General features: G+C 47.6%; 1 protein-coding gene across 6 annotated transcripts in view; it reads left to right on the top strand.

Moving 5' to 3' along the window:
- The window catches only part of SREBF1 (sterol regulatory element binding transcription factor 1), a 109,170-nt gene that overhangs the window by 51,083 nt on the left and 41,353 nt on the right, over positions 1-16,734 (top strand). For all 6 annotated transcript variants that reach the window (XM_085628943.1, XM_085628948.1, XM_085628942.1 and 3 more), the window contains exons 3-6: positions 3,575-3,741; positions 12,812-12,964; positions 14,497-14,715; positions 16,014-16,128. In XM_085628943.1, the coding sequence (XP_085485069.1) occupies positions 3,575-3,741; positions 12,812-12,964; positions 14,497-14,715; positions 16,014-16,128 (654 nt within the window). The remainder of the gene's footprint in view (positions 1-3,574; positions 3,742-12,811; positions 12,965-14,496; positions 14,716-16,013; positions 16,129-16,734) is intronic.

Genomic DNA, 16,734 nt, shown 5'->3' with positions numbered 1-16,734 from the left:
AGCATTTATAGGCCACTTTAACGAGTAGGGGCCCCGGCTTAAACACCCTTGTGGTCGGATGGAACAATGCAACAATGTCAGCCAGAGGGATAGGGGGCTCCGTGGTCGCCGTGTCGTCTCGTTCCCTGTCTGCCAGCCACCTGGCCACCCATTGTAGTTGCGCTGCTAAATAATAATGCGCAAAGCACGGCATCGCAAGTCCCCCCTGGCCCGTGGGGAGGTATAACTTGGGTAGTGCCACTCTGTGGCGTGCACCACCCCATACAAAATCCCGGAGCGAACGCTCCAAGGTTGTAAAGAAGGATGCCGGGATATATATAGGCAGGTTAGCAAAATAGTATAGGAGCCTGGGCAGGACCACCATTATAACTAAAGCGATGCGCCCCGTGACCATGAGGGGAAGGGTACTCCAAAACCGCATCTGGGCCCTGACCGCCGTCACCGCCTTACCCAGATTGCCCTCCACCAGATCCGCCGGTCGCCTATATATTTGGATGCCCAAATAACGGAAGGTGTCCGGTTGCCACTTGACTGGCACCCCCCCTAAGCAGTACTGCGGGTCCAGTGTATCAGCCCGGAACGTATAAAGGCACGACTTAGCTGCGTTGACTCGTAGTCCGGTGAGCGCCGCAAAGTCAGTCAGGACGCGCTCCAGGTCCCCGGGGATGCACCCCACATCTTTGATGAAGACCAGGAGGTCAACCGCATATAAGGAGACCTGATGAGTCGCGTCGCCCATTGGAACGCCATCTGCCAATACTCTCCGCAGGGTAGCAGCCAAAGGCTCTATTGCGAGCGCAAAGAGAAGTGGCGAGAGAGGGCACCCCTGTCTGGTGCCACGACCAATCGGATGGCGTCGGAGATGTACGGGCCAGTTCTCACCCGCACCACAGGATTTCTATAAAGGAGCGCCGCCATTTGGAGGAACCCTAGGCCCAGCCCGTAATGTGACAGTGCTGCCACCAGATACCCCCATTCCAGGCAGTCGAAGGCCTTTTCAAGGTCCAATACCAAACAGCCCGCTCTCGGCCAATTCTGCGCTCCCTCTGTGGCCACTCGGAAAAAACGACGCAGGTTAAGAGAGGTGCTGCGCTCGGGCACAAACCCACTTTGGTCTTTGTGCACCAACACTGGCACCGTTGGGGTCAGCCTCTCCGCTAGGACCTTGGCCAGGATTTTATAGTCAGCGTTGAGAAGGGCAAGGGGGCGGTAGGACCCCAAGTTGGTAGGGTCACGTCCTGGCTTAAGCAAGGAGATCAGTTAGGCCTCCCTCATTGAAGCAGGCAAGGTAGCCTCAAGGGCCGTGAGATATAGCGCATGCAGCCTAGGTACTAGGGACTCCCGGTAGGCTTTGTAATACTCCGCCGGAAGTCCATCCGGCCCAGGCACCTTTCCAGATGCCAATGAAGCTACCGCCTCACCTATCTCCTCCAACGTGAGGGGGGCCTCCAGCGTCTCCTGATGGGCACCCGGGACCTTGGGTAGACAGGCGGCCTCCAGGAACTGATCCAGATCCTGTGCCGGCCTGCGCCCTGTCGAAGAGTACAGGGCCGCATAATGCACTGTCAGTATGTGGTGGATTTCCCGTTGCGTATGTTCCAGTGTCCCGTCCGGCCCGCGGATAGACTCTATTGGTGTATGTGCCGTCTCCTGTCTGATCAACCAGGCTAATAACCGCCCCGCCCTATCAGATGTCGCATGGACCCAAGCCGAATGAGCAGTATAATTATGACACCGTAGTCGCTCCATTAGCTCAGCATGTCGTGTCCGGAGCCGCGTCAGCCGAGTCGAGTCCCGACCTCCTCCCTCACCATGGCGCTCACACGGCAGAAGGCGCGACTCCAGGGCAGCGAGCGACAACATGAGCTGCCTACGGATATTCCACGTCGCACCCAAGCAGTGCCCCCGCATTGTGGATTTGTGGGCATCCCATTCCATCAGCGCATTCCCCGCCGTTCCCTCGTTGAGGTCGCAGAACTGCTCGATCGCTGTGCCTAACGAGGGACGGAACTCCGCATCTTCGAGAGCAGCAGGTTGCAGTCGCCACGTCGGAACAGGAGGTCTGCCCGGGTCCCAGCAGAGACTCAACCGGAGCGGATTATGATCCGAGTGGGTCCGGCCTAAGTATTCCGCCTGAGCTATCAAAGGGGTCAATGAGGGAGAGCCCACCACCCTGTCGAGGCGGACATGAAGGTCGTGTACCGCCGAGTAGTACGAGTAGAGACGATCGCTAGGATGCAGGGCACGCCATACATCGCATAATGCCCAGCGCGCCAACCATTCCGCTAGATTTCTCGCGTTTGAGACCGCCTGTGTGCTGCGGAGTGGCGGGTATGACCTGTCGAGGGATGTATCAAACACCGCGTTAAAGTCCCCACCCAGTAGCCATGGAAGACACACGTACGGCGCCAGCGCCACTGAGAGTTGATCCAAGAACGATGATTGGTCGACGTTTGGGGCATAGGTGCAGTATTTTTTCTTATGTTGTGTTTTCACGTTATTACTGGTTCTGTGCTGCAAAATTACTTTACACATTACCTCTAAATTAAGCCTGATTGCTTTTGTGCAAAGCTACTAAGCACAGTTAGATTTAGTGGCCCGTGTGGCTCACCTTGACAGGGATTGTGGTTGTTGCTTGAGGAGGGTCACCCTCTCCGCCACTCTCCTGGTTTTCACCCTCTATTTAGAATTCGGCGAGCCATCATTTTTTTGCCAACAGAACCGCAGTGGAAAGCTTAGACCGACTGACATTGTACTGTCAATGGAAGTTTCGCAGACCTTCCTGCCTATTGAGGGCATATGTTCTAAAATACTTTTTTCTTGTTTGTGATCGCCATAGAAAGCCTGGCTCTCCTGAACATGAAATCAAATAGATGACCCCCTAAATACTGGGAGAAAACTCCATTCGTATCAGGGACATTTATTTTTTGGCTGCTTTGTCTGTTGCAGTATGTTGTTTCTGCTGTGTGTCTGTTGCTGTTTCTGCTGTGTGTCTCGTACATCTGAGGAGATGTAGATTGGTAGAGATTCAAAAGAAACACACTGTAGAAGAAATTACAGGTGGCAGGGTCATAGGTCAGCAATGATTATTTTGTATGCCGCTGCCGTTGACTGCCTGTACACCCTTCTTTGTTGGTGGATGACCGTAGAAACTGGAGTGGGCTATCTACGACAGCCTGCTGGAGTCGCCCAATTTCTGGGCCCTTCTATGCCTGTGAGCTAATACGGGGAGCTCTGCTGCTCGGGTCGCAAAAAAACAATGAGAACGGGGCATGGTTTGAGTTGATACTCCAAGAGTGAGAGTTTGGTTGTGTTGACTTATCTTCACAGAAAAGTCATGAATACCTGCTTTGGAAATCTGATGAAGTCAACCGGACGCCGGAAACTGGCCAAGAGCAGTCCGTGCTGTCTGTAAAAGAAAAGCCCACGTGTTGAACCTTGGATTTAAAGCCCAGGTCCAACCCATGGACATGGCTGCCACGAGATTTGTTGTTGATGGTGACAAAGCCATATTACTGGTTGCTACTCTGATGTCCTGTTACTTTCTCCTTTGTCCTCCGTTCATTTTATGTAGCTGTGCAGCAGGCGGTACCAGTGCAACAGTTGCAAAATCTGGCGACCTCACCCCAGCAGATGCAGCCGGTTACCATCCATGCTCAGCTGCAGAACATCTCTCCCCAGCAACTTCTGACCGCCACCACCATGAGCTCGGGCCAAGCTGGCTCGCCACACATCCAGCAGGTAGGTGTGGGGGGTGGGGCCAGGAAGTGTTTAGATAAGGCTAGGCGTGCACAGAGTCCAGACAGGAAGTGTCCAAACTCAAATCAGCAAGTGAACACAAGAAATACATAAGTTCAAGGAACACCAGTTGCTTACTCACACATACTTCTGATAGGGTTAGATTTGTAAGGGATTTTCTACAGCTGTTTGAGCTCATGGATCAAATGCGAACAACTTTCACCCACAACTGATTTAAGCCAACGCATTCACTGTACTGAAGGCGCCTCTTCACAGGCTGAATCACACGCTGAGTTGTGACAAACCGTGGAAACCGCTTAGAAAGTAATCCTCCGACGACTGATGCCGTACCAGTGACAGATTGAGCATTTTATCAAATACTTTAACATGACATATCAACAGAATCACATGTTCAGGACTGGAAATGCACTAGGTCAATGCAGGAAATGCGCAAGACTGAAGCAGCAAGTACCCAAACTCAGATCAAAGTCATAAAACTCAGACTGGAATTGCATGCATTCAGGACAGACAGATCATATGTTCATCGCAAGTAGTGCGCTTTCGTGCCAGGAGTTTGCACAAGAACAAGCTTCGAAGTGAAGGAACTCTCAAATTTGCACAAACTCAACCATAAAGTGCAGGAACTTGAGGCTTGAAGTGTGATAAGTCAGGGCTGGAAGCACATTAACTTAAGAAAAGATGTCCTTGTGCTAAACTCAAGTCAAAAAGTGTTGCCTGACTCAAGACAAAGCACCAAGGTGCTCAGTGCATGCTCACAGTATAAAATATAGGCTATTGTGGCTGAAAGTGCAAAACCTCAACAAAGGACATAGTGATCTTCTGAACAAGACAAAAAGTGAGCAGAGCTAACAAGCTTGATTGCTCAAGTTGATATGAGAATGGAACAAGAGACATATATCTATGAAACAAGACAGGAAATGCATAGATTTAAAAGAAGAGTGAGAATGCAGGGAGTATACAACCTCAAAATAAATAGAAAGGTGACACAAAATAGGAGCTGGAGAAAGTAACTGCATTATATGCAGAAGTTCTGGTGCCAGCTTTTGTTTCCCATGAACCAGAACGATACTATATTAGGCCCTCTCTGTAACTGGGCACACTACACCCAAAGGGGAAGGTTTTCTCTGTAACTTAACCCCTTGGGTGCGGGTTTATTTCCCCCGCTGTGCGGGAGAAATAAACGGTGGCCGGGATTACGACGGGTCCCGGCCGTCGTGCGCACTCGCCCACCGTGATGCACGACGGCCGGGAGCTGTCATCAGCACACAAGGGGTTAAACAAAGGTCTATCCAACCCTCAGGTAGATCACAGTGCGGGCCAGCTGTCCGCCTGACCACAACATGTAAGCCGAAACTTTCGGATCAACCTGAGGGCATCAACCATATACAGAATTTCGCTTAATACATTTTGGGAATAAAAGAGAAAGCGAAAGACAAGAAGTGTAAGAGCATGAGACAGGCAGTGCTGGAACTTAAAACAGAGATTACAGAAAGCAGGAATCCATGCAAGTGAGGTTTTTAATTGGACTTTAAAATAACAGAGAAAAATCATAGTCTTTGGATGAGACTCTATTGGGTCAATAGCGCTGTTGAGGCTGTCTCAAACTGAGACTGTTCTCAGAGGTCAGAGACTTGCACCCAATGAGCTAGTTGGTGTATCCAGAAGTCTGGGAATCTGTTGCTATTAAGTGGGTATTGGACTCAAAGCAAGAAAGTAAGACCTAGCCCGACTAGGTAGTGATGAATGGAATCAAAAGGAGTTGTTCAAAGCCAGAAAATCTGAGACTAGGAGGTGGGAGAACAGAAGGGAGGAAGATTGATGAACAAAACCAGGCAATCTGGGAACGGATGTGGGAAAACAGAACATGGGAAGATCGGTGAACAAAACCTGGAAATCGGAGACCATGAGGTGGGAGAACAGAAGACAAGAAGATCGGTGAACAAAACCAGGGAAGCGAGACCAGGAGGTGGAAGAAAAGAAGACAGGATGAATGCTGAGCACAGATTGGAAATATGAGGCCAGGAAGTGGAAGAACAGAGGTCTGGAAGAACAGTGACCAATAGCAAGGAACGTAACAAGACTACTAAAGGGTAGATGGTAATCTGTAAATCTTGGAAATAGGACCACAGGGACCCACAGAAAACATGAACCTTGAGTTGTGAGAATTGAGGATGGGGAACAAAGGAATTCACAGTCAGTGTTGTTTCCTGTATTACCAATAAGCAGCTGAATTAGACAAACAGTTAAGTTTTAAGACGGCACAGAGGTTGGTGAGAGTGAAACCTTTTGTGCACAGTAATTTGGAGCAATATTTTCCTCTTTCTATTTCTCTGAGACAGACAGGGACTAAAAGGGTGATATGTGCATCTTGTTTGAGGTGATTTGTTGTCTTTCTACTCTTGAGACATGTAACATGTTCCTTCCGTTGTTAAAAACTAATAAAAGTTATTTTAAAATTAAATACATAATTACAAGTTTAAAATCAACACAAAAAAAAGTTATTGAAAAATTAAAAGGAAAATGCTACTTACCAGTATGCATCTGTTCTTGGCATGTAGAGCTGCAGATCAACACACTAAGCATAGATCGCCATCTGGTGTTGGGCCCGGATGTTTGCACTTGTTTTTGTCTTGGAAAAGTCTTTGGAACTCACAAGATAGGTGACTCCTCCTTTGGATGATAGTGCGCATGGGCATCGGCTCCATCTTCAGATTGTTTTTCGCCAGAAGGGAAATGATGGAGTTTTGTGAGAAACAGAAAAGATGCCCATGTATGCTGTATCTAAATAAGATAATACTGGAACAGATAAAGGTAGCCGGGGAGGTGGGTGGGCGTGTGTGGATCTGCAGCTCTACATGCCAAAAACAGATGCATACTGGTAAGTAGCATTTTCCGTTCGAGGCATATGAGCTGCAGATCACACACTAAGCATAGATTGTATAGCAGTACGCCTCCTTAGCAGCGACCACCAATATCTGTTGCAGTAGTTTGAAATAATGTTTTGAGTAAAGCCTGGCCCACACTAGCTTGTTGTTTAGTTTGCACATCTACACAATAGTGCTTTGTGAATGTGTGCGGTATAGACCATGTAGCTGCTTTGCTGATGTCATCTAAGGGAATGTTCCCTAAAAATGTAATTGAAGCCCCTATCTTTCGGGTAGAGTGGGCTTTAGGGGGAACTGACAATGCTTGTTTTGCCTTATGATAGCAAATTTGTATGCATTTGGCAATCCACCTTGCTATCCCAGATTTTGATATGGGGTTACCTTTATGTGATGGTGAGAAGGATACGAAAAGTTGTTTTGTCTTGCAAAAAGGTTTTGTTCTCTCAATGTAATAAAGCAGTGCTCTTTTGACATCCAGAGTGTGAAGAGCTCTTTCTGCGACTGTTTGTGGTTGCGAGAAGAACACTGGCAACTCTACAGACTGATTGAGGTGGAAGGGAGAAATAATCTTAGGGAGGAATTTAGGATTAGTTCGTAGAACAACCGTATTATGGTGTATTTGTAAGAAAGGTTCCTGAATGCATAGTGCTTGGAGCTCACTAACTCTTCTAAGAGAAGTGATGGCCACTAAAAAAGCAACCTTCCATGTTAAAAACTGTAGATCACATTTATGTAGAGGTTCAAATGGAGGACCCATTAGTCTTGTGAGAACTATGTTTAAATTCCACACAGGTGACGGTGGTACTCTGGGAGGAATTATTCTTTTGAGGCCTTCCATAAATGCTTTGATGGCAGGTACTCTGAAAAGTGATAAGTGTTGCCTATTTTGTAAATAGGGTGCTATGGCAGCGAGGGGCAACCTAATAGATGTATAAGCCAAGTTACACCTTTGGAGATGTAGGAGGTAACCTATGATGTGTTGGATAGACACATCTAGGGGATTGATGGTGTTGTTATGACAATATATAACAAATCTTTTCCACTTGGCTGCATAGCAGGCCCTAGTGGTGGGATGTCTAGCCTCCTTAATAATGTTCATATAGTCAGGGGGAAGGTTAAGGTAACCAGATTCTAAGACCTCAGGAGCCAGATCGCAAGGTTGAACTGAGCTGGGTCTGGGTGTCTGATCTCTCCACGGTTCTGGGTTAAGAGGCGTGGGGAGAGGTGCAGTTTTTGGTGCGGAACCACAGAGAGTTCCAGTAATGTGGTGTACCACGGTTGTCTGGCCCAAGTTGGAGCAACTAGAATGAGAGTCAGTGAGTGTTACTGTAGCTTTCGCACCACCAATGGAATGAGTGGGAGAGGTGGAAAAGCGTACACAAATCTGCCTGACCAATTCATCCATATCGCATTGCCTTTGGACAATGGGTGTGGGACTCTGGCGGCGAAGGTTGGGCATTTGGCGTTTTCGTGTGTGGCAAAGAGGTCTATGTGTGGTTGGCCCCATATTTGAAAAAATGGTTGAAGAACATGCGGCTGAAGTTCCCACTCGTGAATCTGTTGCGTTTGACGGCTTAACAGATCGGCTATGTTGTTTTGGACTCCCGGGACATGTTGGGCTAGGAGAAAAATGTTCTGCAGTGCAGCCCATCTCCATATGCTTTGTGCTAGATTAGAGAGCTGTAGAGAATGTGTCCCGCCTTGTTTCTGTATGTAGTACATGGCTGTCATGTCCGTGCGGACTAGGACAGCCTTGCCTGATATTTGCTTTTGGAATGCCTTTAGGACTAGGAATATGGCTAGTAACTCCAGGTGGTTGATGTGGAGTAATTTCTGTTGAGGAGTCCACCTGCCCTGCATAGTGTGATATAAAAGATGAGCTCCTCAGCCGGAGAGCGATGCGTCTGCTGTCAGGACAATTTGTGGAACTGGCTCTAGGAACGGGCGCCCTTTGGAAAGGTTTTTGGTGTTCCACCACCGCAGAGAGCGGTGAGTGCGACCGTCTACCAACACCAGATTTGTTAACTGACCTTGAGCCTGGTTCCATTGGCGTGTTAGGCACTCTTGGAGAGGACGCATCTGGAGTCTTGCGTGAGGCACTATGAATATGCAAGAGGCCATCATCCCTATGAGTTGCATGAACACTCGAGCTGGAAGAGAGTGTTGAGGCTGAAATTTGGTTACGAGGGCTTGCATGCTTGCTATCCTGACTGGACTGGGATAAGCGAGCGCTTTGGAGGTGTCTATTGTGGCCCTAGGTACTGTTGTATGTGGGACGGTTGTAGATGAAACTTTGCGTGGTTTACTGTAAACCCCAAGTCGTGGAGTAGTTGAATAGTGGCGTGAGTGTGGTGTACACACTGACTGTATGAGCTGGCTTTTATGAGCCAGTCGTCTAGATATGGGAAGACGTAAATGTGCTGTCTTCTTAGATGAGCTGCCACTACCGCCAGGCACTTGGTGAATACCCGGGGTGCTGTGGTGACTCCAAAAGGTAGTACTTTGAATTGGTAGTGTTGACCGTCCACTACGAACCTGAGATATTTCCTGTGAGATGTGTGAATGGGAATATGGAAGTAGGCGTCTGAGATCTAGAGTGGCAAGGAAGTCGCGGTGTGAAAGAAAAGTAAGGACCTGCTGAAGTGTGACCATGTGAAAATGGTCTGACTGTATGTAGAGGTTTAGGGATCTGAGGTCCAGAATAGGTCTCAGAGAGCAGTCCTTTTTTTGGTATGAGAAAATACAGAGAGTAAACCCCTGTGTTTTGTTGGTGCAGGGGAACTGGTTCTATTGCACTCTATTGTAAGAGGGAATTGACTTCCTGCTTGAGCAGTGATAAATGTTCTAACGACATTGGGCGCTTTTTGGGTGGTATGTTTGGGGAGGGTAGAGGTGAGTTCTAGACAGTAGCCTGATTGAATGATTTGTCTCACCCACCTTTCTGTGGTGATGTTGGTCCAAACAGGCAGGAATTATAATAATCTTCCCCCGACCGGAGTGGAATGGGCCGGGGGGAACGGTGGGAAGTCATTGGGTAGGGGTGGAGGCAGAGCGGGTGTTGTTGGTCTTGCCTCTACCTTTGTTATTGTTGCCTCTGTAGCCTCCTCTCTGGTAACCTCTGGTGAATGTAGACTGGGTGGGAGTCTTATACGAGGTGGAGGGGTTGTCAGAGGAGTAGCCTCTGGAGGTGCCCTCGTAAGAGGGACGATGAAAGGAACATCTGGGAGCTTGCGATTGCAAGGCTCCCATTGATTTAGCTGTGTCAGTGTCCTTCTTTATCTTTTCAAGGGATGAATCAACATTAGGGCCAAATAAGTGTTCCTGATCGAATGGTTGGTTTAAGATGGAACTTTGTCCTTTCAGGTTTGAAACCTGAAATGCGTAGCCAGGCATGTCTACGCAGGAGAACACTTGTGTTGACAGCTCTGGAGGCAGTATCTGCCACGTCCAGCGCGCAACGAATGGAGGTGTTGGTGATGAGTTTCCCCTCTTGTATAAGGTGATTGGCTTTGTCCTTATATTTGTCCGGGAGGTGTTGCAATAGGGTTTCAAGTTGGTCGTAATGTGCCCTATTGTACCTAGCTAACAGTGCTTGAGTGTTGGTGATACGCCATATGTTAGCTGTCTGTGAAGCGGTTCTTTTGCCAGAGGCGTCTAAGAGTTTGGACTCTTTATCGGGGGTGGAGCGTCCCCTGATGTTTGAGAGTTGGCCCTCTTTCTAGCATGAGAGACTACTAGGGAGTCCAGTGGCACGGGGCCCTTAATGTACGCTGGGTCTGCTGGGGCAGCCTTGTATTTTTTCTCGATCCTGGGGTTAATAACCCTAGCCCTGACAGGATCTTTAAATACCTCAGGTGCATGCTTGGTAACTCCTTTTAGCATGGGCAGAATAGTAGTGGACCTTTGTAGGTTATCAAAGGTGTCCATAAGTAAATCCTTTTCCACAGGGTCAGTATGTAAGTCAACCCTGTGGTATTGAGCAGCTCTGTGTAGAAGCTGATTAAAACCCTCCGGAGGGGAAGGCCTGGAGGGGTAGATGTCATCCTGTGAAACATTAGGGACATCTGGCGTACTATAATCGTCCCGGGGTCAGGTGAATAAGGTGGATCCCCTAGTGGCTCATCATCCGCACCCCTTCCTGTGTCATCAAAGGTGTCATCATCATCATCCATTGGTGGAGAAGATGGTGTAGGAGAATGGTGTGGTGGGGGGGGGGGGGGTTGAGGTGGAGGAGGAGGTGGGGAAGGTGGTGGAGAAGAGACCCTCAAGGGAGATGTGGCAATGTCCCTTTTTTTAGGTGGTGGAGCCGGTACAGGCATATCCAATGGTCTCTTCTTTGTACTTAAATTCAGCTGATCAGTTTTAGGGTCTTTTAGAAGAGTTTTCTGTTTAGGGTTTGGTTTAAATAGCTCTTCTGATAGAGGCACCGACTCTGAAACGGTTTTGTGCTCCTTTGGCTTGGAACTGGGATGTTTTACAGTCTCTGTGGCCGCTTGTGGAACCGGGTGTTTTTTCGGATCCGAGGCTTTTTTCGGCTCCGCAGGGTGTGAATCCGAAGCTTTAGGGATCGGCTTTTTGCTCGGCTCCAAATGTTTTTTTGGGTGCCTGTAGATTTTGGTGCCGAGTGCTTGGATGTAGAGGCAGCAATCGGCATGGAGGAGGAGGGTGGTTTCTTTTTCGGTGCCGGTGTCTGCTAGGTACCGATGGTAGACTGACTCGAGCCCGAGTCGCCTGAAGGCTTATTAGGCTTCTTTGCCGGGTCCGAGGGCGGGGCATGGGAAGCAGTCTCTCGGTGTGCACCTGGGCCAGAAGCTGAAGGTGTGACCGAAGCCTTTTTTGATGGTGTAGGGAGGGGGTCAGGTTGATGTCTCTACTTACGACCCGCTGCCCAGGAGTGATGTCCTTGAGGTCGAAATCATCGGCTTTGGAGGCGCTGACGGGGCCTTCTTCGATGTGCTGCTGTTCTGGTACATCGACGCCCTCCTGGAAGATGTCATCGGGGATGGGTGCCGACGAGCGAGCCATTGTTCTCTTGGCACGATGACTTCGAATGGTCTTCTTCGAGCGGAAAGAGGCACAAGCTACACAGTCTCTGGCCTCGTGCTCCGGAGACAAGCAGAGGTTACACACCTCATGCAGATCGCTGTGGGGAAATTTCGACTCACATTGAAGACATTTCTTGAATGGCGTCCTTTCCATGAGCCAGATACCAAGGCCCATGTAGGCCCGAAGGCCTTCGTCGACGACCAGAATCGAGGACTTCGATGTTGAAGAGATGCCCGACGACTAGGAATCGCGATCGAAAACAATACCGGAGAAGGGTGAAGAATTGCGCGTCGAGAGTGGAATCGGTGACGGTTCCGAACTGGAGCGCGAGAAACACATCCGAGCCCGATGGCGGAAAAAAACAATCTGAAGATGGAGCCGATGCCTATGCGCACTATCATCCAAAGGAGGATCACCTATCTCGTGGCTTCCAAAGACTTTTCCAAGACAAAAACAAGTGCAAACATCCGGGCCCAACACCAGATGGCGATCTATGCTTAGTGTGTGATCTGCAGCTCATATGCCTCGAACACATATTTACATATGTAAAATCAACACAAAGGAAGAGACTGAAGACGAAAAGTACACAAAAATGTGATGCAAAAGAAGAGAGCGTGTGTGTGTGTGTGTGTGTGTATATATGTTTTCTATGAAAATAATTGTACCACTTAGATCTCTAATGGCCAACCATCACCATGAACATGATTTCCCGCTTCGTCTCTCACTTCCTGCCACGTTGTTGTCTCATGAGTTCATGCTGGGCTTGTGACGTTTTTGTCGTTGTTCTTGTTCTCTTTCCCTATTTTGCGTCATCCATTTTAGCATTTTGTTTTGCTACTGCTTTTTTCCTTAATTGGCCTGTCAAATTTTGTCTTTCTTTCTAAAAATGTGCTTCTCCACCTCCTGCTTTCTCTCGTCTCTCTTCCTCTTGCAAACCCCCTGTCTTGCTGCCTGCCGCTTTCTTTCCCCCTCTCGACCCTCTCACTGTCTTTTTACAGTCTTTTCTTTCGCTGTTGCCTTCTCTCCCTTGTTTGCTACATTCATTTTTCACTCTTTCATTCCATTTTTTTTGTGCATTTTACATTCCTTTAATTTTAATTTTTTTATCTCTCATTTTTAAGGTCCTTTTGCAGCCGCATTTCATCAAAGCCGACTCCCTGCTTCTGACTGCTGTAAAGACTGAGGTTGGTGCAGTGGTCTCCGGAGTGAAGACCTCCGGCATGGCGTCACTCGCAACTACCACAGCCATCCAGAGCACCCCGCTTCAGGTGCCGGTAGGTGACCCTAGGACCCTATGAAATTAAACAGCAGTTTAATACAATATGAAGGAAATTGCAAAACAGACAAAGACTGCAGGGCACTGCTAAGCAGTATTATTCTTTCCCGAAACCCCAGAGCATTCAAAATTGGTCAGAGGTCAGCAAGCAAAATGTAGCTTTTCGGTGTATCGCAATAATACTGATAGTTAAAACAACTTTAGAAAACAAATAATGAAAAACTGTAAAATGTAACATTTTTCTACCTGACAAGCTTTTCCTTCCGGAACTCGAGGAAGTTGCGTCCCACAGATAACACCAGAAGTAAACAGGAATCTTCTGTAAAAATGCTTACGCTGGATTGCTTTTCTTCAGTGTTTTGGGTCTGGGTTTGTCAGCGCAGTATTCTTACTAGACCTAATGCTTACATTATATATAGCATGAGCTTTGGGTGTGCCTACTTGGATTATTTGGATCCACCTCTTTCAGCATCTATTTTTTTTTAGATTGTCACTCACATTTTAGCTCAGGCCAGAGAGGTACTGCTCTCTCCCCTCATGCTATTGACTGAATCTGTGTATCCTTACACCTTCTATTGATTGCTTGCCTTGCAGTGCACGGGGACTATTTTACATCCAGAAATTAAAGTGAACATCACACTTTTTGTTACGTTCAATTCTCTATCTCATAATTTCCTTGTATTCAGAAGACACCCCTTATTGATGCAAACATTTTTGAAAGCTTGAGTGCAAGCCTTACCCTGACATGCTCACTTAATTTTTTGTTTTTGTTTATAATATCAGGAAGGCCGATCAGGCAGTCTTCTTTCTACACCACACATTTTTAAAGAAATGGAACACATTGAATGTCCTGCTTTTAAAGGACTTAGTGGTTGAAAAGCATATTCCACTTCTTCAAAAGAAAAATGTTTACATAGTAGGATTTGTTGGCCACATTGCCTTACAGTTTTTAGCAGTCTTTTCTTCCTGTTTTTGTTTCACAAAGAAAGAGAGGCAGGACTGTAATGAAGGCTTCCATGCTATCAGGCATCAATCTTTATAGACCTGCGTTTGTTTCAATGCGATTGCAAATCAATGTGAATATGACAACTATTAAGGGTGCAGAGTCCTTTTCTTTGAGGAGATTGTGCAGATATGGAAGATCCTACAATAAAAACCCTGAGTAAATGTATTGCCTTCTGACTTCTCTTGGTGGTACGCATGGTCTTATCTGGTGAAATAGTACATTGCGATCCAAGAATTGTGGCTCTCTTTCTGGTCCAGTTCGAAGGACATAGATTCAGCATAGCCATGGCCGCCTGCTATGAAAGCTACACAGACGAAGGCATATTTTAATAATAGTGATAGGCATAGTTTTAGGAGTGATGTCAGTGACACTACTGAATAGTAGTGACCCCCGACTCCAAGTGTCCTATCCAGACAACGGGGGCCGTATTATTTTCTATTTTAAATCTTCTTCTGCGGGTTTGCGCATCTTTGTTTACATGTTTGTTGGCACCGGGGTGATGTTGCCATCGGTTCTTCTTGCAGGCTTTGATGAGCGGAGGCACCATACTGACAACAATGCCTATGGTTATGGAGACTGACAAGTTACCCATCAACAGGATTCCAGTGAATGGAAAGCCCACCATGCTGCATGGCAAGGGTGAGAAGCGGACTGCGCACAACGCCATTGAGAAGCGCTACCGATCTTCCATCAATGACAAGATTGTGGAACTTAAGGACCTCATAGTGGGCACAGACTCCAAGGTATATGACCAATGGAATGAAATGTCCGATGACCAACTGCATGGAATAAAGGGGATAATAGGCTAAAAGGTGTCAAGGTTGGTAGTGTAGGTGCATAGGGGAATATGGGAAGAAATTAAGGGCTGTGTGGGGCGAGAGGTGTGAAGGGGAGCACATGCCTGTGTGGTAGGGTCAGAATAGGAATATAGGAAGTGAAGGATTGGTATGTGTATCAAGGCCTCAGGTTGGGATTACAGAAAGATTAAAAGGAGAGAGGTCAGGGTTTGGGGCTGAGTGGAATTGAGGGAGGGATGGAGTGGAGAATGTCTCATAGCCTGCTGGGTGCTGCCACATATGCATTTAAGTCCTGGTGGGAAAAGGTGTTGCAGGGCCAGCAGGGCATAGGCAGAGGGATTCTAAGAAGAGAGCTGGTGGAGAGTGTCACATAATCAATAGAGAGTGGTCATAAAGAGGTATTTACGCACTACGTCTTCAATGAAATAACAATGTAAGGTGTGGGGGCGAACCTTAATACAGCACTGACATGACAGGTACAGATTTACTAGAGACTTTAGGATTAAAGCAATAGAAGGTGATATAGAACCTTAAAAACGTGGGTATAGTGGATAAAACGAGAGAACATGATTAACAGTAAAACATCAGCATACCAAAGGAATGGTTTCCAGTGGGGGAACTGATGGGATGGTCAGTTATGATACAGAATCAATTACATTCTGATAGAAGGAAAACAGGGCCTATTCGTACATGACCGACGGCGCAGGAGGAGACATTAATATAGCATGAGTGGGACAGATGGCGGCAGAGTGGTTGAATGGCAGGGTTGGACTAAGAATAGGGAAGTGCAGAGATGGTGGAGGGGAAGCTGTTATAAAATGTGGTATAATAAAGTTATGGTACTGGACCAGCAGGGCCGGTGCATGTGGACGGTGGCACAGGATGAGAGATGGATGGATAGACGATGACACAGGACCCGCATGTTTGTCTAGATCTGCAGAGGGTCAAGGAGAGGGAGATAGTTCCTAGGGATTGAGAGTAGTGTGTGGGTTTGCATTGAATAGCTGGGGAAGGCACAGGGCTGCAGGGATTGTACCTGATAATAAAGTGCAGGAAAGAAAATAAGCATGGCAGTTTCTAACGCAGATATTTGTTTGCACAGCTAGCGATGGTTAGTGCTTGTAGCTGTAGGCCACAGACCGCATGCAAACTTGCTTATACAGCTAGCTGGGAATGCATCTGCTCAAACTCTAGCCCCAATGGACACGACTGGTTTAAAACACTTTGTGTTGTTGCGTCAACAGCTGAACAAGTCGTCCATTCTGAAAAAGGCCATTGACTACATCCGCTACCTGCAGCAGACCAATCAGAAGCTGAAACAGGAGAACATGGCACTAAAGATGGCTGCTCAGAAGAACAGTAAGTAGTGAGACATGGGCAGGCGTATTGGGTTGCAGCCCCCAGAAAGATCAGAGCAGCTAACTTTCAGCGAATATGCCACCATTTTGAGTTTGTTGGGTGCTGTACATAGTGACTCTGCTTGTGTCCCCGGTGCAACATGCTTCCGCAGACCTCTTTTCACCTTTTGCATGCCATTGAGTAACTCCGGCTTCACTCAGGTGGTTAAACCATAGCACTGCAGTTGGTTTCTCATAATCTTCAGGGGCTGTTTCAGACTCTATGACTATGACCCCTGTACCATATTCATCTTGCATGGAAAGTCAGTGGTACATTGCAGCCGGACGTGGATGCCAAGGCACTCCCTGGAGAGTGTCACTCATCTAGAGTGGGGGTCTTTTGTTTTGCAGCCCCAACGCCTCTCAAAAATGCACTGCACAAAGTGCCTTTCAGTAGGTGGTAGAAAATTTCACTCATTGGTATAGTGTACCAGCTTTGCCAGCTTGCCAGCGGTGTGACTGTAGAGGAGCATTGTGCAATGCAACAGTACAGAATGAGCTGAAGCATGTAAAGCCAGTGGTTTTGCGGAGGCGGCAGATGGCTAATACAGGTAGTTTTACTGGTTCC

This window comes from Triturus cristatus, chromosome 10, assembly GCF_964204655.1.
Source record: "Triturus cristatus chromosome 10, aTriCri1.1, whole genome shotgun sequence".
Lineage (NCBI taxonomy): Eukaryota > Metazoa > Chordata > Amphibia > Caudata > Salamandridae > Triturus > Triturus cristatus.
The sequence above is the reverse complement of the archived record's forward strand: the minus strand, read 5'-3'. Positions and strand labels throughout refer to the sequence as shown.